The sequence below is a fragment of the Ambystoma mexicanum genome, chromosome 11 (genome assembly GCF_040938575.1).
Source record: "Ambystoma mexicanum isolate Mex_15411 chromosome 11, UKY_AmexF1_1, whole genome shotgun sequence".
Taxonomy (NCBI): Eukaryota; Metazoa; Chordata; class Amphibia; order Caudata; family Ambystomatidae; genus Ambystoma; species Ambystoma mexicanum.
The window spans coordinates 840027097-840044639 of record NC_090934.1 but is presented as its reverse complement, the minus strand read 5'-3'; the positions used below and the strand labels follow the sequence as shown (position 1 = coordinate 840044639).

Genomic DNA, 17543 nt, shown 5'->3' with positions numbered 1-17543 from the left:
TAGCCTCCCATTTATGCTGTGTATACTACACTGTGCATGGTCACACTAGCCACAGTGGCACAGTTGCGATCCTGTTTAGTCATGCATTGCTTGACATACACATGGTGGGCAGGTTGTGCATCTTACATGTGGTCATTGATATGCGTAAATGGTCAGATGTGTGCCAATGATATGTCATGTTGGGGTTGGGAGGTTCAGGTCAGGTGCCATTAGCTCTGTGTACATTCTCCACTCACCGTCCATTCCCACCCAGGTGGAGTATGCATCCCCCCCCCATTCCCAACCAGGTGGAGTATGCATCCTCCCCCCCCCATTCCCACCCAGGTGGGGTATGCATCCCAACACATCACTACCCCGATGCAAAGCCATTGGCCAGTCAAGCAACTCACCAAGCAGCCAGGCACGTGGTCCAGCATATCGCTCCATGTGACGGGGTAGCGTGGAGTTACGCAGCACCATGGCATCATGCGTTGATCCGGGAAATCGGGCACAGCAATGTGTGATGATCTTGCTGGAGTCCCATACTATCTGCACATTGATGGAGTGGTATAGCTTGCGATTGCGATACACCGTCTCTACGGCATAGGGGACTACCAATTCTACATGGGTGCAGTCCAAGGCACCAACACAATTGGGCATGCCTGCCAGTGCATGGAAGCCTACTTTGGTGTCGGCTATCTCCTGGGCAGTCCGTGGTAGGGATATGTGGGTGCTAGCGTGCTTCAGGAGGACATCCAGCACTTGGTTCAGCATGCATGAAAATAGTGGTTGCGAAATGCCATGCAGCAGGCCCACTGTGTGCTTGTTAGGTGCCTGTGGCCAGGAAGTGGAGCACAAACACCACCTTTAGTAGTAGCGGGGGGATAGCAGTACGTATTTCTATCAGGCTGACAATGTCGTTGTGCATCATGTCCACTATGGTGGTGATGATGTTCCGGTACAGGGTGTGGATCTGCTCAGGGGTTAGACTGAATGGACTGGGTCTGATGCGAGGGATTGGGGGCCGCCTACAAGGAACTACTGGCTGCACTGGTGGTAATTGCTGGGCCTGTCTCACCCTCCTTCTCCTCCTGCGTCTCCACTATGTTGCCTGTTGTTGCTGCTGTAGTAGTTGTTGTAGTTGCTGTAGTTGTAGCAGTATAGGCATGTCCTCCAGCGCCATGATTGCAACAGCTAGTAACATTTTGGTGTAGGAAGGGGTGTGGTGTGTGGGTGTACTCCTTTTATACTGGGCCAGACTCCATTTAGTCCACCTGTGGTGATTGTGTGCACCTGTGGCAGTTGGCTTGATTGCTGTTTACGGGTGGTCCGCGATGCCTGTATGGCCGCCATCGCACATCCCGATTACCGCCTTCGGGATGCCGGTATTTGCATGCTCGCGTGGGTTGTGATGTTCTCCAATTACCGGCATACCGGTATTTGCTCCCTGAAGGGGCGCACGTACGTGCCCATGCTGGTATGAGGTGGCAAGGTACGGGCGGTGCCTGCATTGGCGGGTTGTTGGGTCGTAATAACCTGGATCCATTAACGATGCTGCTATTACCATTCTGCCTTCCTTTTTTCATTACCTCCATTCTCTTAATGAGGCCCTAAGTTTTATTACAGCGTTGGCTGCATTTAAAGACAGTGACTTTCTCCAGCATGTTGCATGTATACCAAATCGAGCAGCACTTTCAAAACCCACCACTCCAGCAAACTTTGGCAGCACGTTTTGCTTTCTTGTTATAAGCCACTTGCGGCAAACTTTGGCAACACAATGGGATTTCTCATTTCTTAGCCACGTGCGGCGACTTTGGGCCACACGTTCTGACTTCCAATATTCAGCCACGTGCGGCGGACATAGCTGCACGTCCCTTTTTATGTTTGGCGTTTAACAGGCTGCATGAGCAGATTAACACTACGGGTGCATGTACCTACATTAACCAACCACTGGGGTGGAGTGTCACCAATCTGCAACCAGTTCTAGTGTACCTTACCATGTGTGAACAAAACACAGATCATTAATACCAAACTCTCTTTGCAGCATTTGAACTGCTCCTGGCACCGTACCGGAGAGTGCGCAGGCAGGAGGCCAGCACTCACCACCAGAGCTAAGTGCCTCTTTCTGTATCAAACGTTGTGTGACAGAGCTGCGTATGTTTGGGGTAGTAGTGTGTGTGTAATGTTATTATGCCAGTCCTATGTTCCCTTGCCCGTCCACCTCCCCTTTCCTAACCATCATTCCGGTTACCCTCTGCTCGATACCTATCCAATCATCGCGATCCTAACCCTCTTTCCCTGCTGGGGTCTCGGAGGCCTGCGTAAGCTCTGTCTTGCCGGCACCAAGACTATAGTGGGGGTGGTTGGTTCGTGCCATTCCTGCGCCTGGAATCAGAAGCTGTGACAGAAGCACAAGCCCAAGTATAACAGGCGCCTGAGTGGTACGATCCAGCCGGCTGTGGAGGAACTTACTAAAGTCCTACAGGACTTGCAAGCCAAGCTCACTGCCACTAGGCAACACTATGCTACCCTGGCTACCCAAGTACGCTCTCTGACAGCACAGACAGCTCCTCTCCCAGGATGTGCCTCTGCTCCCACTCCCGTTCAGGTACATGTCACCCCGGAGCCAATAGTGCCATTTGCCCACCAGAAAGGTATTCAGGTGACCCCCAGAAGTATCAAACCTTTCTGACTCAATGTCAGCTTCACTTTCTCACTAATCCAACAGCGTTTAGGGCAACCCAGGCTAGAACAGCCTTTGTTATCTCCTACCTCACCAGAGATGCAGTGGCTTGGGCAAATCCTTTGGTACAAAGGGATGACGGGGTACTATATAATTGGGACGAATTGCAGTCTGAATTCGGCAAAATATTTAACCGTAGAGCTGCGGCTATGTGCAAGGACAGGGAAAGGGAGTTGCTAACCCTACGTCAAGGTAATAAGGAGTTCAACACATACGTCACCCAGTTTAATAGGTTGGTGGCTGAGGCGGAGTGGCCTCGGAATAAAAGAATGTCCCTCTTTTACCAAGGTCTACGTGACGAGCTGAAGGACCTTATCGCACAGGTAGACCCCCAACCCCAAAACTGACCTTCCATGATCGATCTGGTGTTACGCCATGACCATCCTCTGGCAGAACGACGAGGGGACAAAAAATAAGGGGACTCACCCCCAACAGCCAGACTAGATCAGACGCATGTAACCCGTGCCTCGGAAAAAACTGTTGGGGATGAACCCATGCAGATCGGTTCGACCCAGGCCCACTTACCAAGGATGAAAAAGAACAGCGGCGTAAGGAAGGCATGTGCTTATATTGCGGAACCACAGGACACTTTGTCAAGGAATGCCCCACGAAACCCAAAGCGCAGGGAAAGGCTTCGGCTCGGCGGTTGTAGGGGTACTACAGCTGAGCCAAGTGGTGGAAGTTACCCCAGTCAGAGACTTTGTAAACTATGCTCCTCATATCACCTTGCCTGGGTCATTGAATTTCTTAGGACAGGAGGTTAGGGTTGCACTACTCCTGGATACTGGTGCCACGGGTAACTTCATGGACATAACCTACGCTACCAAGTTGGGAGTGCCCTTGTGTAAAAAGGAAAACCCAGAACCGGTGAGGGTGGTGGACGGAACTGCTTTGTGCTCTGGCCCTATAACCCAATGCACTCAAACACTGACGCTATGTCAGCAAAACCACAGGGAAGAAATCCGGTTTGACCTTATAGCGGCACCACAATTTGGCGTTATCTTAGGATTGCCATGGTTCTCTAAACACAATCCTCACGTAAATTGGTCCAAGCGCATAGTATCCTTGTCCTCGCCATACTGTCCGTCTTACTGTGGACCAGACCATGTCTTTGGTTCAGGGGCCCACACCAGACCCTACCATTGATCTGAGTGACCTACCGTCAGAGTACAAAGAATTTAAAGATGTGTTCAGCAAACAAGCTGCCGAAACATTGCCGCCCCATCGGCCATTTGATTGCCGCATCGACCTTGAACCAGGTGCAATACTGCCCTGTAGTCGCGTGTATGCCCTAACAGAAGCCGAGAGAGCGCACATGAAAAATTACATTGATACAAATCCTTGAAGTGGATTCATCAGACACTCTAACTCGCCAGTCTCGTCACCACTCTTCTTTGTACCAAAGAACACTGTCGATTTAAGAACTTGTACTTGTACTGTACTTCCAAGGTGGGCTTTCCTAAGTTTTGTCACAGACAGTAGCTTGTGTAAACCTCCCCAACATACGGCAAAACCTGAGAAACTGACATCCGATTGGGGTACAAGCCTTTCCTGCCACACTAAAAGAAATGAACACTTATTCACTGACCTATGTTCTGTGTGAAGATGTTTTCCTTACTGCTTGCAGGACCGACATTCATCTGACAAGCTCAAATGTCCATAGTTATGGTGTTCAGGAGCAACACTGTGAGTGATCTTGGTTGTGATGAGCTCCGATATCGGATACCACATCACCCAATTATACCTGGTTGGGATAGGCATTAGCTGCCTCTATTGTGAAGGAAGCCATGACGGACACCTTCTTCCCCATCATTTCAAGATTCCTACCTACCCTGTTTGGGCGAGTCTTGAGCGGTGAAATTGTGTTTATAGAATTTCTCTGAGGAGTAACTGTGATCACAGGATTTAGTCTCAGGAGATCTCAAAGACAGCGAAGGGCATTGTTCAGAGGCTTTTACTTTGTGCTCAGACTGACAGTATAAATGGGGGGTGCCAAAGGTGCTTTTAAAATCTGAGTGCCAATCTAGCAGATCATGGCAAGAATTGGGAGAGTGGTGATAGAATGTCTCTAACATTCATCCCAGTCACATAGGAAGTGTTCTCCAAATCCAACTGAAAGTCAAACAAATTAGGAGCTCAAGTCATCTTCCGATGGAAAGAAACTTCAAAGGCGATTCTATGCAATCTTTCTTAGAAATACATTTTTGTGCATATAAATTATAATTACTCAATTAACATCTGTTGGTAAGACTCATACCAATGACAAATTAATGAAATCCCATTATTACAGTTTTGAGACCTTTCACATTCATGTCAAGCAACAAAATGCACACTTGGAAGAAAGAAAATGAAACAGTCTCAAAATGTGTACCTTAGCCAAGATGGACATCACACAAGCCATGCCTAGATCTCCAGCTCCAACCACTGTAATTTTTTTACTCTCGTTCTTTTTCTGGAGTAAACTTGTTGCTGTTGTGCTCTTAGTATTCAGATCAATGTCTGACACACCTAGAAGACAAAAAACATAACCCAGACCTCTATCAACACGGGAATACTTGTATTGAATTACACTCTGTATGGAAGCATGGTAATACATCCAACATGCCCAAGGCGCCTAACTCCCAGTGGTCCTTATTTAGTGATACCCAGCTCGCTAATACCCTCCCCTTCAAAGTTGGCTCCACAGAAAGAACGAATTACTTATAGCCCCACCATGTCCCTATCTAATAAGTTTTCTCTCCTCAATAAAGTGACTGAACCAGCAACATTAAAGGCCAGGAAGAGGGGGCCACCACCAGAAATGTAAACAAGGGAGGAAGCACAAACTTATTTATTTTATTTATTAATTACATTTATTATATGCCCAGACCCCGAGGTATCACAGCGTAGCGAAGTTACAGACAGTTTGGTTATTACAGCATTGGACAAGAAATAACAAATAAAAACTTGATTAAAAGATTTGTACAGGGTGATTACAAACTAATGTATTTACAGCCTGGATTAGTTAAATAACCAGGTTTTTAGTGATTTTTTGAAACATAGGAAGGACTCTTCCTTTTTGATGGTTATCAGGAGTGTGTTCCAGTATTTGGGGGCCAGAAATTTAAAGCTAATACCTCCTGCCCTAGAGCTTTTGTATCGTGGTATTTCAAGGAGTGCACTGTCATTTGATCTCAAAGTTCTGGGATGTTTTTCCTGGACAACGTTATTGATATATTTAGGTGCTTTGTTGGCAATGCATTTGTGAGTGATACAGAGGGTTTTGAAGATAATTCTAGCCTTGATTGGTAGACAGTGGGTTTCCCTCCTGATGTCTGAGATATGGTCGGACTTTTTTATACCTAACGCAGCAACAAGTGCTTTGTTCTTCATGAGTTGCATTTTGGCCGAGTTGGATGTACCTAGGAATAATACATTGCAATAATCCAACTTGGAAAGAATTAATGCTCTTGCTAAGGTGACACAATTTTTAGGAGTGAGGAATTTGCGACTTAGGGCAATAAGTTTAGAGCTGTAGGAGGTGGCTGATGAGAGGGCGTTAACTTGTTTGGTCATAGTTGGGTTGGCGTCTAAGTAAACACTCAGGGTTTTTACCTGTTTGAGTACCAATATCTCTGTGCCATCGATTATGAATGAAGAGTAGTCGGACTGTAAGGCGTTGATTTTGATTTTGGAGCCTACAAAGAGGAGCTCTGTTTTATCGTCATTGAGACAGAGACTAGGGGGGCGTGGCTTGGCGCTGATGGCGAGCGGTAGCTGATCTGCCGAGCTCCGGCCGAGACGCTGTTTCCTGATCCTTTTCTCCGGCTCATGTGAAGCACCAGCCCTCGGAGAAGAACGTGCTGTTGTGGGAAGCGGACCTGTACCCGAACCGCCGGTGGGCCCATTGAATCGGACCTCCTAGACACTACCGGAGCACTAAGACTGCTCCCCCCCCCCTCCGCTCCGATTGATTCCAAGATGGCTCCTCGTACTGCATAGCGGAGCCTCTAAGGGGAACCCCTCCCCCAACGGACTTCCAGGGGGTCGCTCAGTTGGCACGAGTGCTGGGCCCGCAGCCTGGATGCTCCCCGTCGCACAGTGCGGGGGCTCCCGGGTCGGATCACACGCGCTGAGATATCCGCACCACGCGGGCCCCGCCGCAGTTACTCACGGCCCACTGGGGTGACCCAAGCTCCTCTGCGGCTGGGTGAACGTGGACAAGGACACATCGATATACCCAATCCTGGGTTTCCCTGGGCCGCAACCGACTGCACTGCGGCTCACCTCACCGGGACGACGCCAGACCCGATTCCGGCACGGATTGCCCAGCACCCCGGTGCACAGGAGGAGAAGACAGACGCTCCGCGGGACCCTCCATCGGCACGGACCCACAAGACAAGGTGCGTGAGAACTCGCAACACCTGCGAAAGGGTACCCCTGCACCCCCGATTCTACTTGCATCTACCCTGAGGGGCCTGCACGCTTAAGACTGAGGGCGAGCAAAACATTGACCTGGGCCCCCCACCCCAAGCCCAGTATCGGAAGGGGGACTCGATCACATGCCCCCATGCTACCTAGCTCCTGAGGCCCAGGGCATCTACAACTACCACCTCATGATGGCCGCCAAGAACAAAACCAGAGCTGCCACCATGGACTCCTTTGTCTCCACCAAGGTAAAGACCCCTAATCAAGCTAGGGCCAGCCCCCCCAGAAACCGCCCAGACAAGCGAAGGGGTAGCCGCCGAAAACCACTCTCATACTGGAAGCCATAGCCTCATAAAAAAGGCACATAGACTCCAAGATCGACGAATTTAAAACAGACATTCAACTCTTTCGCCAAGACGCACGCAACTTAGCGGAGAGGGTAACGACCATCGAACAATCAACAGAGGAAACATCTGGGGCCACTTCAGCTCTACAGTCTGAAGTCGCCCACCTGAAGAGGAAAGTAGCCTTCCTAGAAGAGAGGGCGGAAGAGGCCGAAGGCCGGGCCAGATGGGGCAACATCAGGATCCTAGGAGTCCCTGAGGGAAGTGAAGGGGCAAACACCACATCCTTCGTCGAAACCCTTCTGCTGCAAGAAATTGGGGCCGGCAAGCTGACACAGGGATTTTCGGTCGAAAGGGCCCACAGGTCCCTCCAGAAGCCCCCCCCCCCCCCCCGGGCTCGCACCCTAGACCAATAATAGCCAAGATACTGAACTTTCAGGACAGAGAAACTATCTTAAGACACTCCAGGGAGGGCGGCCCCATCGAAAGGGGGGACTCCAAAATCGCCATCTACCCGGACTACACGCAGAAGGTGCAAAGAGAGAAATTAATTTGTCCCGATAAAAGCTAGGCTCCGCCAATTGAACCTAAAATACAGGCTACTTTACCCGTCGCGCCTCAGGGTCATTTATAAGGAGAGAGTGGTATTCCTCGACAATCCAGACACAGCCAACATGTGGCTAGAGGACAATAATCTCGCCGACGGCAAGGACAATCCATGGACAGAGGCCTAACTCTCTCAGATTTCACAAGTAACCCACATGTAACCGTAAAGAACCAGTAAATAAGGCGCCGGAAACCAGAAGGTAATCCAATCTCAGTTTACCACAAGGAAACGGCCTCGTTCGGCTCCGCCGCCAGGCCCTAGTCCTACCCCCAGCGTAGAATTCAGTTGGGCCAGGCACCCACCTGACCCAGCTCGCGCCCGACTCCCGGATGGGCTTCGACGGCTCGAGATCGCCTGAGCACCGCGACAATGTTGTAGTCGCTGGGCGCACCAGTTTGAGTTTTGTTATTAGTTTCATTAGTTACACAGTCTTCAAATTTCTCTCGCTAATAAAGACCGGGATGGGCCCGGGACTTGGCCCTGGAGCTCGGGAACCAGCGGTGTCTCCCCTGCAATCAGCTCATCACGGACTAAAGCAGAGCCAAACCCTAGGGACGGAGTCCCGCGCCCGACCTGAAACTCGGACCCGATGGCGGCACAACTTACCGTGATGACATGGAACGTGAGGGGTATGGGCTCATACCTCAGACGGAATCGCATACAATCCTATCTCAAAAGGAAGAAAGTCTCGATTGCACTGCTGCAGGAAACTCACCTCACGACGGGGCCATGTCCAAGATTGCAGACCGATGGGCCGGGACTGTGAGAGGGTCCCCCTATTCCAAATACGCGAGAGGGGTGCTAACAAGGATAAGCCCGGACGTGCCCTTCCAATTGGAGGGGTGTGAACTAGACAAAGAAGGGAGATATGTAGTGATTTGGGGCACAATGGAACAGACCCCGATTTGCTTGGCTAACTCATACTTCCCACATCACGGAATACCGGCATACCTCACCACAATGATCGCAAAGCTGACTCAACACCGGGACAGCATCTTTATATGGGGTGGCGACTTCAATTGCGTCGCTGACGCAAGCATGGACAGATCATCGCCTCCTCCCCACTCGAGCAACCTCACAACCCGTGCCCTGAAGGAAACACTGGAGCAGCTCAACTTGGTGGACATCTGGAGGGAGCACCACCCAACCGAGAGGACCTACTCCCACTACTCAGCCCCGCACGGAGTCCATACAAGAATTGACTATCTGTTCATAGACAAGGAGCTTGCCCCACGAGCCGCTGCTACAGAATACCTGTGGAGAACAATCTCCGACCATTCCCCACTAACCATGTTATGGCAACAGAAGGGACCCAGACCCCCGATCCCAATGTGGAGGATGCCGACTGAGGCACTCGTAGACCCTGAGTTCAGGGAAGACCTCGCCGGAAAACTGGAAGAATATCTGGAAATCAACAAGGGTTCGGTATCCTCCTGGAGCACATTATGGGAAGCCATGAAGGTGGTGACCAGAGGAGAAATTATATCAAAAGCCGGCGGAATTCGCAGGCAATTAAAGACAACACTCGAAGCACAAGAAGCAGAGATCTCCCGACTAGAGTCCACTCACGACAACTCCACAGAGATCGAGAGCAAATTGAAGGAAGCTCGCGTGGAATGTCAGCAAGCATGGGAAAGACTGGAGAAATTCGATTTCACCACATACACTGCCAGATCCCACAAGGAATCGGACAAACCGGGGAGATTACTGGCCTGGCTCTGCAAGCGAGAACACCCCAAGCACCTCCCGACAGAGATACGGGATGCCGATGGGATATCCCACATGACAACTGGGGATCAATGACGCATTTGCCGAATTCTATTCCAAATTTTACGCCCACGAGGCACAAATTCCCACGGAAGACATTATAGAAACACTCGAGGAGATAGATCTCCCCCGAATATCAGGCGAGCAGAGAGAAGAACTGGAGATGGAGATCACTCCTGAAGACGTGCAAGGGGCAATCAGGTCCCTCTCCAACAGCAAGGCCCCCGGCAGCGACGGCCTCCCACCCGAGTTCTACAAAACGTATGAGCCCATCCTTACCCCAGTTCTCCACGAAGTCTACCAAGAGGCATACACAAAACGGGGTCCTACCCAACACCATGAAAGAGACCATAATCATTCCCATGCTCAAGCCACACAAATCACCCACTGATTGCGAATCCTATCGCCCCCTGGCCATGCTAAATTATGACGCTAAGATTCTCACATCCATACTAGCCAGCAAGATGGCCAGAGTGGTGGGATCCATAATACATGAAGACCAGAACGGATTTGTGCCTGGGCGCAACACCACAGCTAACCTAAGGAGGCTACAACACATAATGGCCGAAACATACGAGAGAGACGAGGACCTGGCGGTATTGTCGCTTGACGCTATCAAGGCCTTCGACTCCATATATTGGGAGTGGATTAGGGAAGTCTTGAGGAGATTCGGCTTCGGAGGGGGCTTCATCAGGTGGATCAAGGTCCTCTATAATTCCCCAGTGGCAAGAGTGAAAACGGGAAGAATGGTATCAGCAGCCTGGGAGATACAAAGGGGAACGAGAAAGGGGTGCCCGCTATCGCCCATGCTGTACATACTGGGCCTGGAGCCGATCGCACTATAGTTTAGGCAACAGCTCTTCGACGCTGGCATCAAGGTGGGCAATGTACACCACATAATATCCCTATACGCGGACGATGTTCTTCTATACCTGAGAAACCCCGAGGTCAACGCACCAACAGCGCTAGAGGTACTCGACAATTACGCGAAATACAACGGGATCAGATTCAGCAGAAGTAAGTCCTCTGCGTTCCCCCTGGCGGGCCTACGCGGCAAACCAGAAAACGATCTCCCGGCTGTAGGAATAAGTTGGCAACTGGTCAAGTTCCGATACCTAGGGATCAACGTGAGCCACACCCCGCTACTCACGCATGAACACAACACAGAAGTCGCAACCACGAGTCTTCGACGCTCTATAAAATTCTGGTCCAAGCTCCCGCTGGCAATGGTAGGCAGAGCAGCGATAGTCAAGATGATCATACTCACCAGATTCCTATACTTGGGGACCTCACAGACACAAACTGTCGCTAGCCATCCTATCCCTGCCACATAAAGAGGGAGGGATAAAGCTACCAGATCTCCAGTTATACTACCTGGCTGCCCAGTTAAGCCACATAACGAAATGGCTCTCGGACGAACCTTCGGCTGAATCGGAACTACTGAGGCAATCCTCGATCAACGTAACCCCCAAGGAAACCCTATGGCACCCCGTGCGGCTATCCCCGGCCACCCCACAGGTAATTGAGCTAGGAAGGAAGATATGGGCCAGGTCCTGTTACATCAAGCGAGTGAAACATCCGTACTCTCCGGATAATCCTATCTTGGCAGACACTTGCAGAACGGAGGCAGACCTATCCACAGCAAGGAGGTGGGAAGAAGCCGGTGTATACACATGGGGTGACATGTTTGAGGAGGGGGAATTAGGGACTTCGAGTCACTAAAGGCCATTGAAGGAATACCCCCAGGCCAGTTTCTCTGGTACCACCGCCTCAAGCAGACCGCCAAGAAACAATGGAACAGCTGGCCAGAGGAGCCCATCCCAGACCCTCTACTACAAGAGATGCACGACCTTACGTATGGGTTGGAGACCAGTCTCCAGGCTCTATAACAGACTATATGACAAACCCAACCCTAAAGGCGAAGCTCTGAGGTCAAGATGGGAAGAAGACCTCGAGACCCCAATCACGGACAAAGAATGGGAAAGAGTGTTAATATTCCCCAAAAAAGTGTCAAGGAACGCTAGATTCGGCCAGATTCAGTTGAACGTCCTGTACAGGACATACATGACCCCACACAGGGTCGCCTCCTTCAACAAGACATCCTCCCCAGCATGCCCATGGTGTGGGAACGATAAAGCGGACATGATCCACATGTTCTGGACTTGCACTAGAGCGATGACACTATGGTCCAAAGCTAAACAGACTTGCATGGACGCCGGAATGCGGAGGTACGAATGGACTCCCGGCGATGGGCTACTGGGAATTTACCCCAGACCCAGCAAATTCAAGCATGCTGTTAGGTTAATGGACATCTCATGCATCCTGGCTAAGAGAACCATCGCGATGGCTTGGAAGACGCCATCGGGCCCCAGGCACGAACGCTGGCTTAAAGAGATGGAGAGATGGACGGCAGCTGAAACTAGAGCCTGGCAAGAAGGAACAACATCAAGCAGTGAAACAGAGAGCGGCACCTTGAACTCTTGGAGGGCCCTCCTGAGAGACATTTGCTTCAGCGCTGATCACAAACCCCACTGATAACCATACCATCACACTGACACTAACTCCCTGCACCTGGCCCAAACCGAAGGACCCTGTATGCGACCCCCCCTGCTTCCTGAAGCGCTGGGGCATGGCCCCCGACCCATCCACCCACCGAAACGTTCGCTATTACATGAAGACTGTTGTTGTTTTTTGTTGTTCTTTCCCCCTTCTTCTGTTCTCCCCTCCTCACTATTTCCTCCCTTGTTTACCTCACTGTTCAATTCACATGTTTGTACTGCACGTATTTTTTCACCAAATACCAATAAAATACGTTTGAAAAAAAAATAATTGAGACAGACTATTGTGGGCCATCCAGTTTTGAATTAAGGTATATATTTGGTTGATGAGCAAAGTGTCCTGATCGTAGTTGCCTGACAGAGGGAGAAGTATCTGGCTGTCATCTGCGAAGTTGGTGTAGATGACACCCATATCATCCAGTGCTGAGAATTGTAGCTTTGTGTAAGCGTTATAGAGGGTGGGCGAAAGGCAGGATCCTTGGGGCACACCTATGGGAACTGGTATAGGGTCAGCCATCTCTTTTCCAATAGATACTCGTGACGTGCGCTCTGCAAGGAAGGATTTGACCTATTGGGTTGCCTCTTTAGAGAAACTGAAGTCATTAGTTAGTGTGGCACAAAGTTTATTATGATCTACTAAGTCGAATGCCGCCGAGAGATCTAGCAACATTTGGAGACAGTTTTCCTGCTTCCCTTATAGAATCCATTTGGATTTTTAAATCAAGGAGAGCAGTTTCAGTACTGTGATTGGGGCGAAATCCAGATTGTCGAGCACCCTAGAGTTGGTGGTGTTCTAGGTGGTTTTGGATTTGGGTGTATGCGATTTTGTCTATTATTTTCAGCAGGAAAGGGGCATGTGTTATAGGTCGGTAGTTTGTGGGTATCGTGGGGTCTAGTGTTGGCATTTTCAGGAGATGGGTTACCCATGCTTCTTTAATGCTGGCAGGGACCGTGTTAGACTTAAATAAGGCATTAATAAAATTAGTGACGATGGGTGACAAGGTGGGGGCGCAAGTCTTTACTAAGTGGCCGGGAAATTGGTCGCCTTTGCAATTGGAGGCTTTTATTTTGGATATGGTGTCCAGCACAACAGCTTGAGTGATAGGGGTGAAACGGAACGGTTCATGATTCGTATGATTAGATGGGTCTTTGATGGGGGTGGGCAGGTTTTTATTTACTAAGGTGTTTCTTTTTTACATGATTTTCTTTTGAAATAGTAATATTTTGGCTGCTAGCAAATTTTGGATAGTCGTACACCAGGTTTTACTGGCATTGACTGGTGATGTATCTTGAATTGGATTTTCCAGGTCTCTAAGTATAATAAACAGCTCTTTTGAATTGGAGGAGGCATTATTGATGCGCACGTTGAAGGCTTCCGCCTTATGGGCGATAATAGCATCTTTATAGACTTTGTTAGCATTCTTAAAGGCGTTTGCTGAGTCAGGAGAGTTGTTTTTTTATGGGAGTATTCTAGAGCTTTTTTTTAGTCTAAGCGTTATAAATTCTTCATTAAACCAAAAGCTGGAGCGTTTGTTGGCTCGACGCGTTTTGGTTACAATAGGTGCTCCTAAGTCGATAGTGGTTTGAAGCCATTTCTGGTAGCAGTCAGCCAGGTAGTTAGGATTGTTACTCATTAAGGTGGTGGTTCTCAGGGCATCATTTAGGATGGGGGACAAATTATCTGCAGTAAGTTTTTTGATGTTTTTCGTTTCGTTGGTATCCATTTTGTTTTTGTTTGGGTGGTGTCTTTGGTACTACTTGTTATGGAGAAGCTGATGATGTGGTGGTCAGACCAATCGAGGGGTAGTACAGAATCAATGGATAACTGTGCATTAAGGGAGGATCCAATCAAGTATTCTACCTTTACTGTGGGTCGGACTAATTGGGTGAAATTCATATCACTAAGGGTCGCATAACAGGCAGCTGCTTTGTGATCAAGATGATCATTATACCCAAGGTTTAGATCGCCGAGTACGATACATTTGGTATTAGGCTTGATATGGGGTGCGAGTAGGAGAGGGAGGGTGTTTTTGTTAGGTGATCTATATACAACCAGGAAGTTGGTTGTAGTTTTTGGACTAGAGGTGAATTTGGCTAAAAGGAGTTTGTATCCATCTATTGCTTCAAGGGGGCATGCCTTAATTTGTAGGGTTGATTTAGCTATTATTGCGACTCCGCCTCCAGGAGTACTGGATCTGTCAGATCGAAGGATGTTGAATCCAGGAGGAATGGCGATGGTTAGCGTTGGTCCTGAAGCTTGGTGAAGCCAAGCTTCTGTTACAACTAAGATATCCAGTTGTTTATCGGTAATTAGGTTGTGGATTTCTATAGCATGAGCTCCAAGTGAGCGCGCGTTGATGAGCACCTCTTTAAAAGTTGGTATGGTATCTGGTTCTGGTGGAACGACTGGTCGTGAATGGTTGGATTTTGGAGTTTCATTTAGGGTTAGCATGCTGTTTAGGTAATGATTTAAATGAATGAGTTGTGGGTATGGTATTAGTTTGAGGGTGTGTACAGCTAGTCGGAGTGGTGTTGATATCTAAGTGGATGAGTTTAGTCCTAGACCTGAGTCTATTACGTCTGATGAGATTGTGGAAAGGGGTTGTCATTATAGTATTCATTTTAGTTGGGATTTGGTTTGAAGACGTCAAGAGTATATCAAAAGTAGGTTCTTAGTTGGTTGTAGGTAGGAAGTGGTTATTATTGGCCTGTTCCTGGAGAGGAGGGAATGGTGAGGTGGTCAGAAGAAAGGGGGTGGGGCAAGGGATGGGGTAATGACGCTGGCAGCCCATTCTAGATAGTCCTTTGCCATGGGCAATGAACGCACCTCCTGAGCAGAGTGCTGTGTTCTGTATTGCACAGAACGGGAACATGATGACCAATAATGGGACTTGCATAGTATGCTATGGCTGGGAGGCGTTATTTTAGCCTATCACAAAGTAGATCGTGATTACGGGGCGTGCTAGTTGTAGACATTTAGTGTGCCTGTATTCAGAAACATGAGGTGTGAAGCAAACCTAATGGACTGGATGAGTTTAGGCAAAGCATGATAGTATCAACATAGCAGAATAATAAATAGGCAGCGCATGAGTCTGGCAGACGGTAAGACACTGGTAGACGTTCATATACTACATGCAATATTAAGATTACAGCCTAGACAACTGTAATAGACAGGTGTTGTACACTATAGTACACTAAGCCATTGTACATGACAATCCGAGGTTATCTTAGTATGGGCGAAATGCAGGAGTGATGCCTAGGCAGGTCGTGCTAAACAAAATAGTTTGTGAAGTTGCTGCGAAGCATAGTCCTTTTTATGTGTTAGCAATGTAATGAAAGTCGCAGGAAGAGGTAGCAGGTATGTCTTCTGATTGATGAGGCCGTACTGAGGCACATTTATAGTATAATCAGTGGTCTCTTAGACAGTTCAACAAGGCCACTTACTGTATGCAGATGGAAGCAGGGTATCTGCTCCTTGCGTCCCATCACGGACGGATGCAGACAGGCCCTTAGAACGCAGCCCTTTGGAGTTGCGGCTTCCGCCTTTGGTTCGAGGAGCGTGGAGATGAGGCATTAGGCAACCAATCTGTGTCTAGCTGGTTACAGATGAGTAGCCAGCTTGCTACTAGATCATGAAAAATACATCGGCCATTTTGGAACTTCGAAGCAATGAGACACGGTTGGCACGTTCCCAGCAAACTGCTCTATTTAGATGGCAGCGCTTGGGAGGAACATTAACTCGAGGGGCGTGGCTAACTGCCATGTGAAGAGGACGTGCTCTGGGTGCGCTCAGTTCGATGTGACCAATATAAGCTGTTTTTCTTACTTAAAGTGAGAACCTCCGAAGCCTGCACTCCTCCTCATCGAACGCTGCTACCTTCCTGCACCTGCTGGCTGTTTTTCCGAGCTCGTAGGCGCCCTACGGAGACCGAGCGGCCACACGGAAAATCGCTGCTGACCCGAGCCAAAATGGCGGCTCCCTCGCGCTGAGATACACGGCACCCGGACCGCGGCGCCGCACCAGCTGAGCCGATCGGATACGGTGCCTATGATCCTGCCAGACCCGCGCTGGAAGCCAACGGGAGACATACGCGACTGGATGCCCAGCCGAGAGGAGATGCCCTTCGGCCACGAACATTGCCTCCAGAGCTGCTGACTGCTGACGGTGTCTCGAGTGGCCCCCCCCGCCCAGCTCCTCCTCACCAACCTGCTCCTGGGTCCCTCCGACCTGACCGATCGGTGGGGGAAGCCGACGGAGGATACACGCGACTCAGCACGCGGGCCGAGGGCGGTGCGGCCTGGGCACTACACGCAGCCTGCCGAGGGCGGAGCCCCTGGAGTGGCGGCTGGAAAGAAGAGCGGAGGGCCCGGGCGTCGTTGAGCCCACAAGGTGAGCGGGGGGGAAGCCCATCATTAGCAGGATCACCGGAGAGTGCCGTGCCTGCATTCCCCCACCCCCTTTGCCCACCATACCCACCGGGCATAAAACCCCGATCAGCTCCGACCGCCCCGGGCCCACGCTAGTGAAGACAAAGATCCGGCAGGCCTTCCGCCATGTCCACCAAAGGGCCCAGGTCCAAACAGCGCTAAACCACCATTGATACCTTCACGGCTGGGGGACCCATGGCTTCCGAAACCTCTAACGGCACAATCACAGATGCACAGCCTGACCCTCCGGGTACGGCCACTGAACCTAGCAATGCCCAAATCCTTGAAGCCATTAAATTGCTCCAGACCACTATGGAGCACAAAATCGACGCGGTGGCCATAGACCTGGGCCTCCTACGCCAGGACGTCCGCTCCTTAGCCGACAGGACTGATACACTTGAGGCTCAGGTGCGCGAAAACACTGAAACCAAAGTGGTGCTCCTCAAAGATGTTGACGAACTGCAGCAAAGAGTGAAGAACTTGGAGGAGAGGGCCGAGGAGGCAGAAGGGCGGGCACGCCGGAACAACATCCGCCTCTTGGGCCTGCCGGAGGGCACTGAGGGATCCGACCCCACGAACTTCGTGGAGAACCTAATACTACAGGAGATTGGCGCTGAGAAACTGTCCCAAGGCTTCACGATTGAGAGGGCCCATCGATCCCTCACTAAAAGACCCCCCCCTGGCACCCCACCCAGACCAATAATAGCGAA

At 50.0% G+C, this 17543-nt stretch overlaps 1 protein-coding gene across 2 annotated transcripts in view; it reads right to left on the bottom strand.

Annotated features, from left to right (window-relative positions):
* The window catches only part of UEVLD (UEV and lactate/malate dehyrogenase domains), a 573150-nt gene that overhangs the window by 280007 nt on the left and 275600 nt on the right, over window positions 1-17543 (bottom strand). For both annotated transcript variants that reach the window (XM_069623794.1, XM_069623795.1), the window contains exon 6: window positions 5094-5230. In XM_069623794.1, the coding sequence (XP_069479895.1) occupies window positions 5094-5230 (137 nt within the window). The remainder of the gene's footprint in view (window positions 1-5093; window positions 5231-17543) is intronic.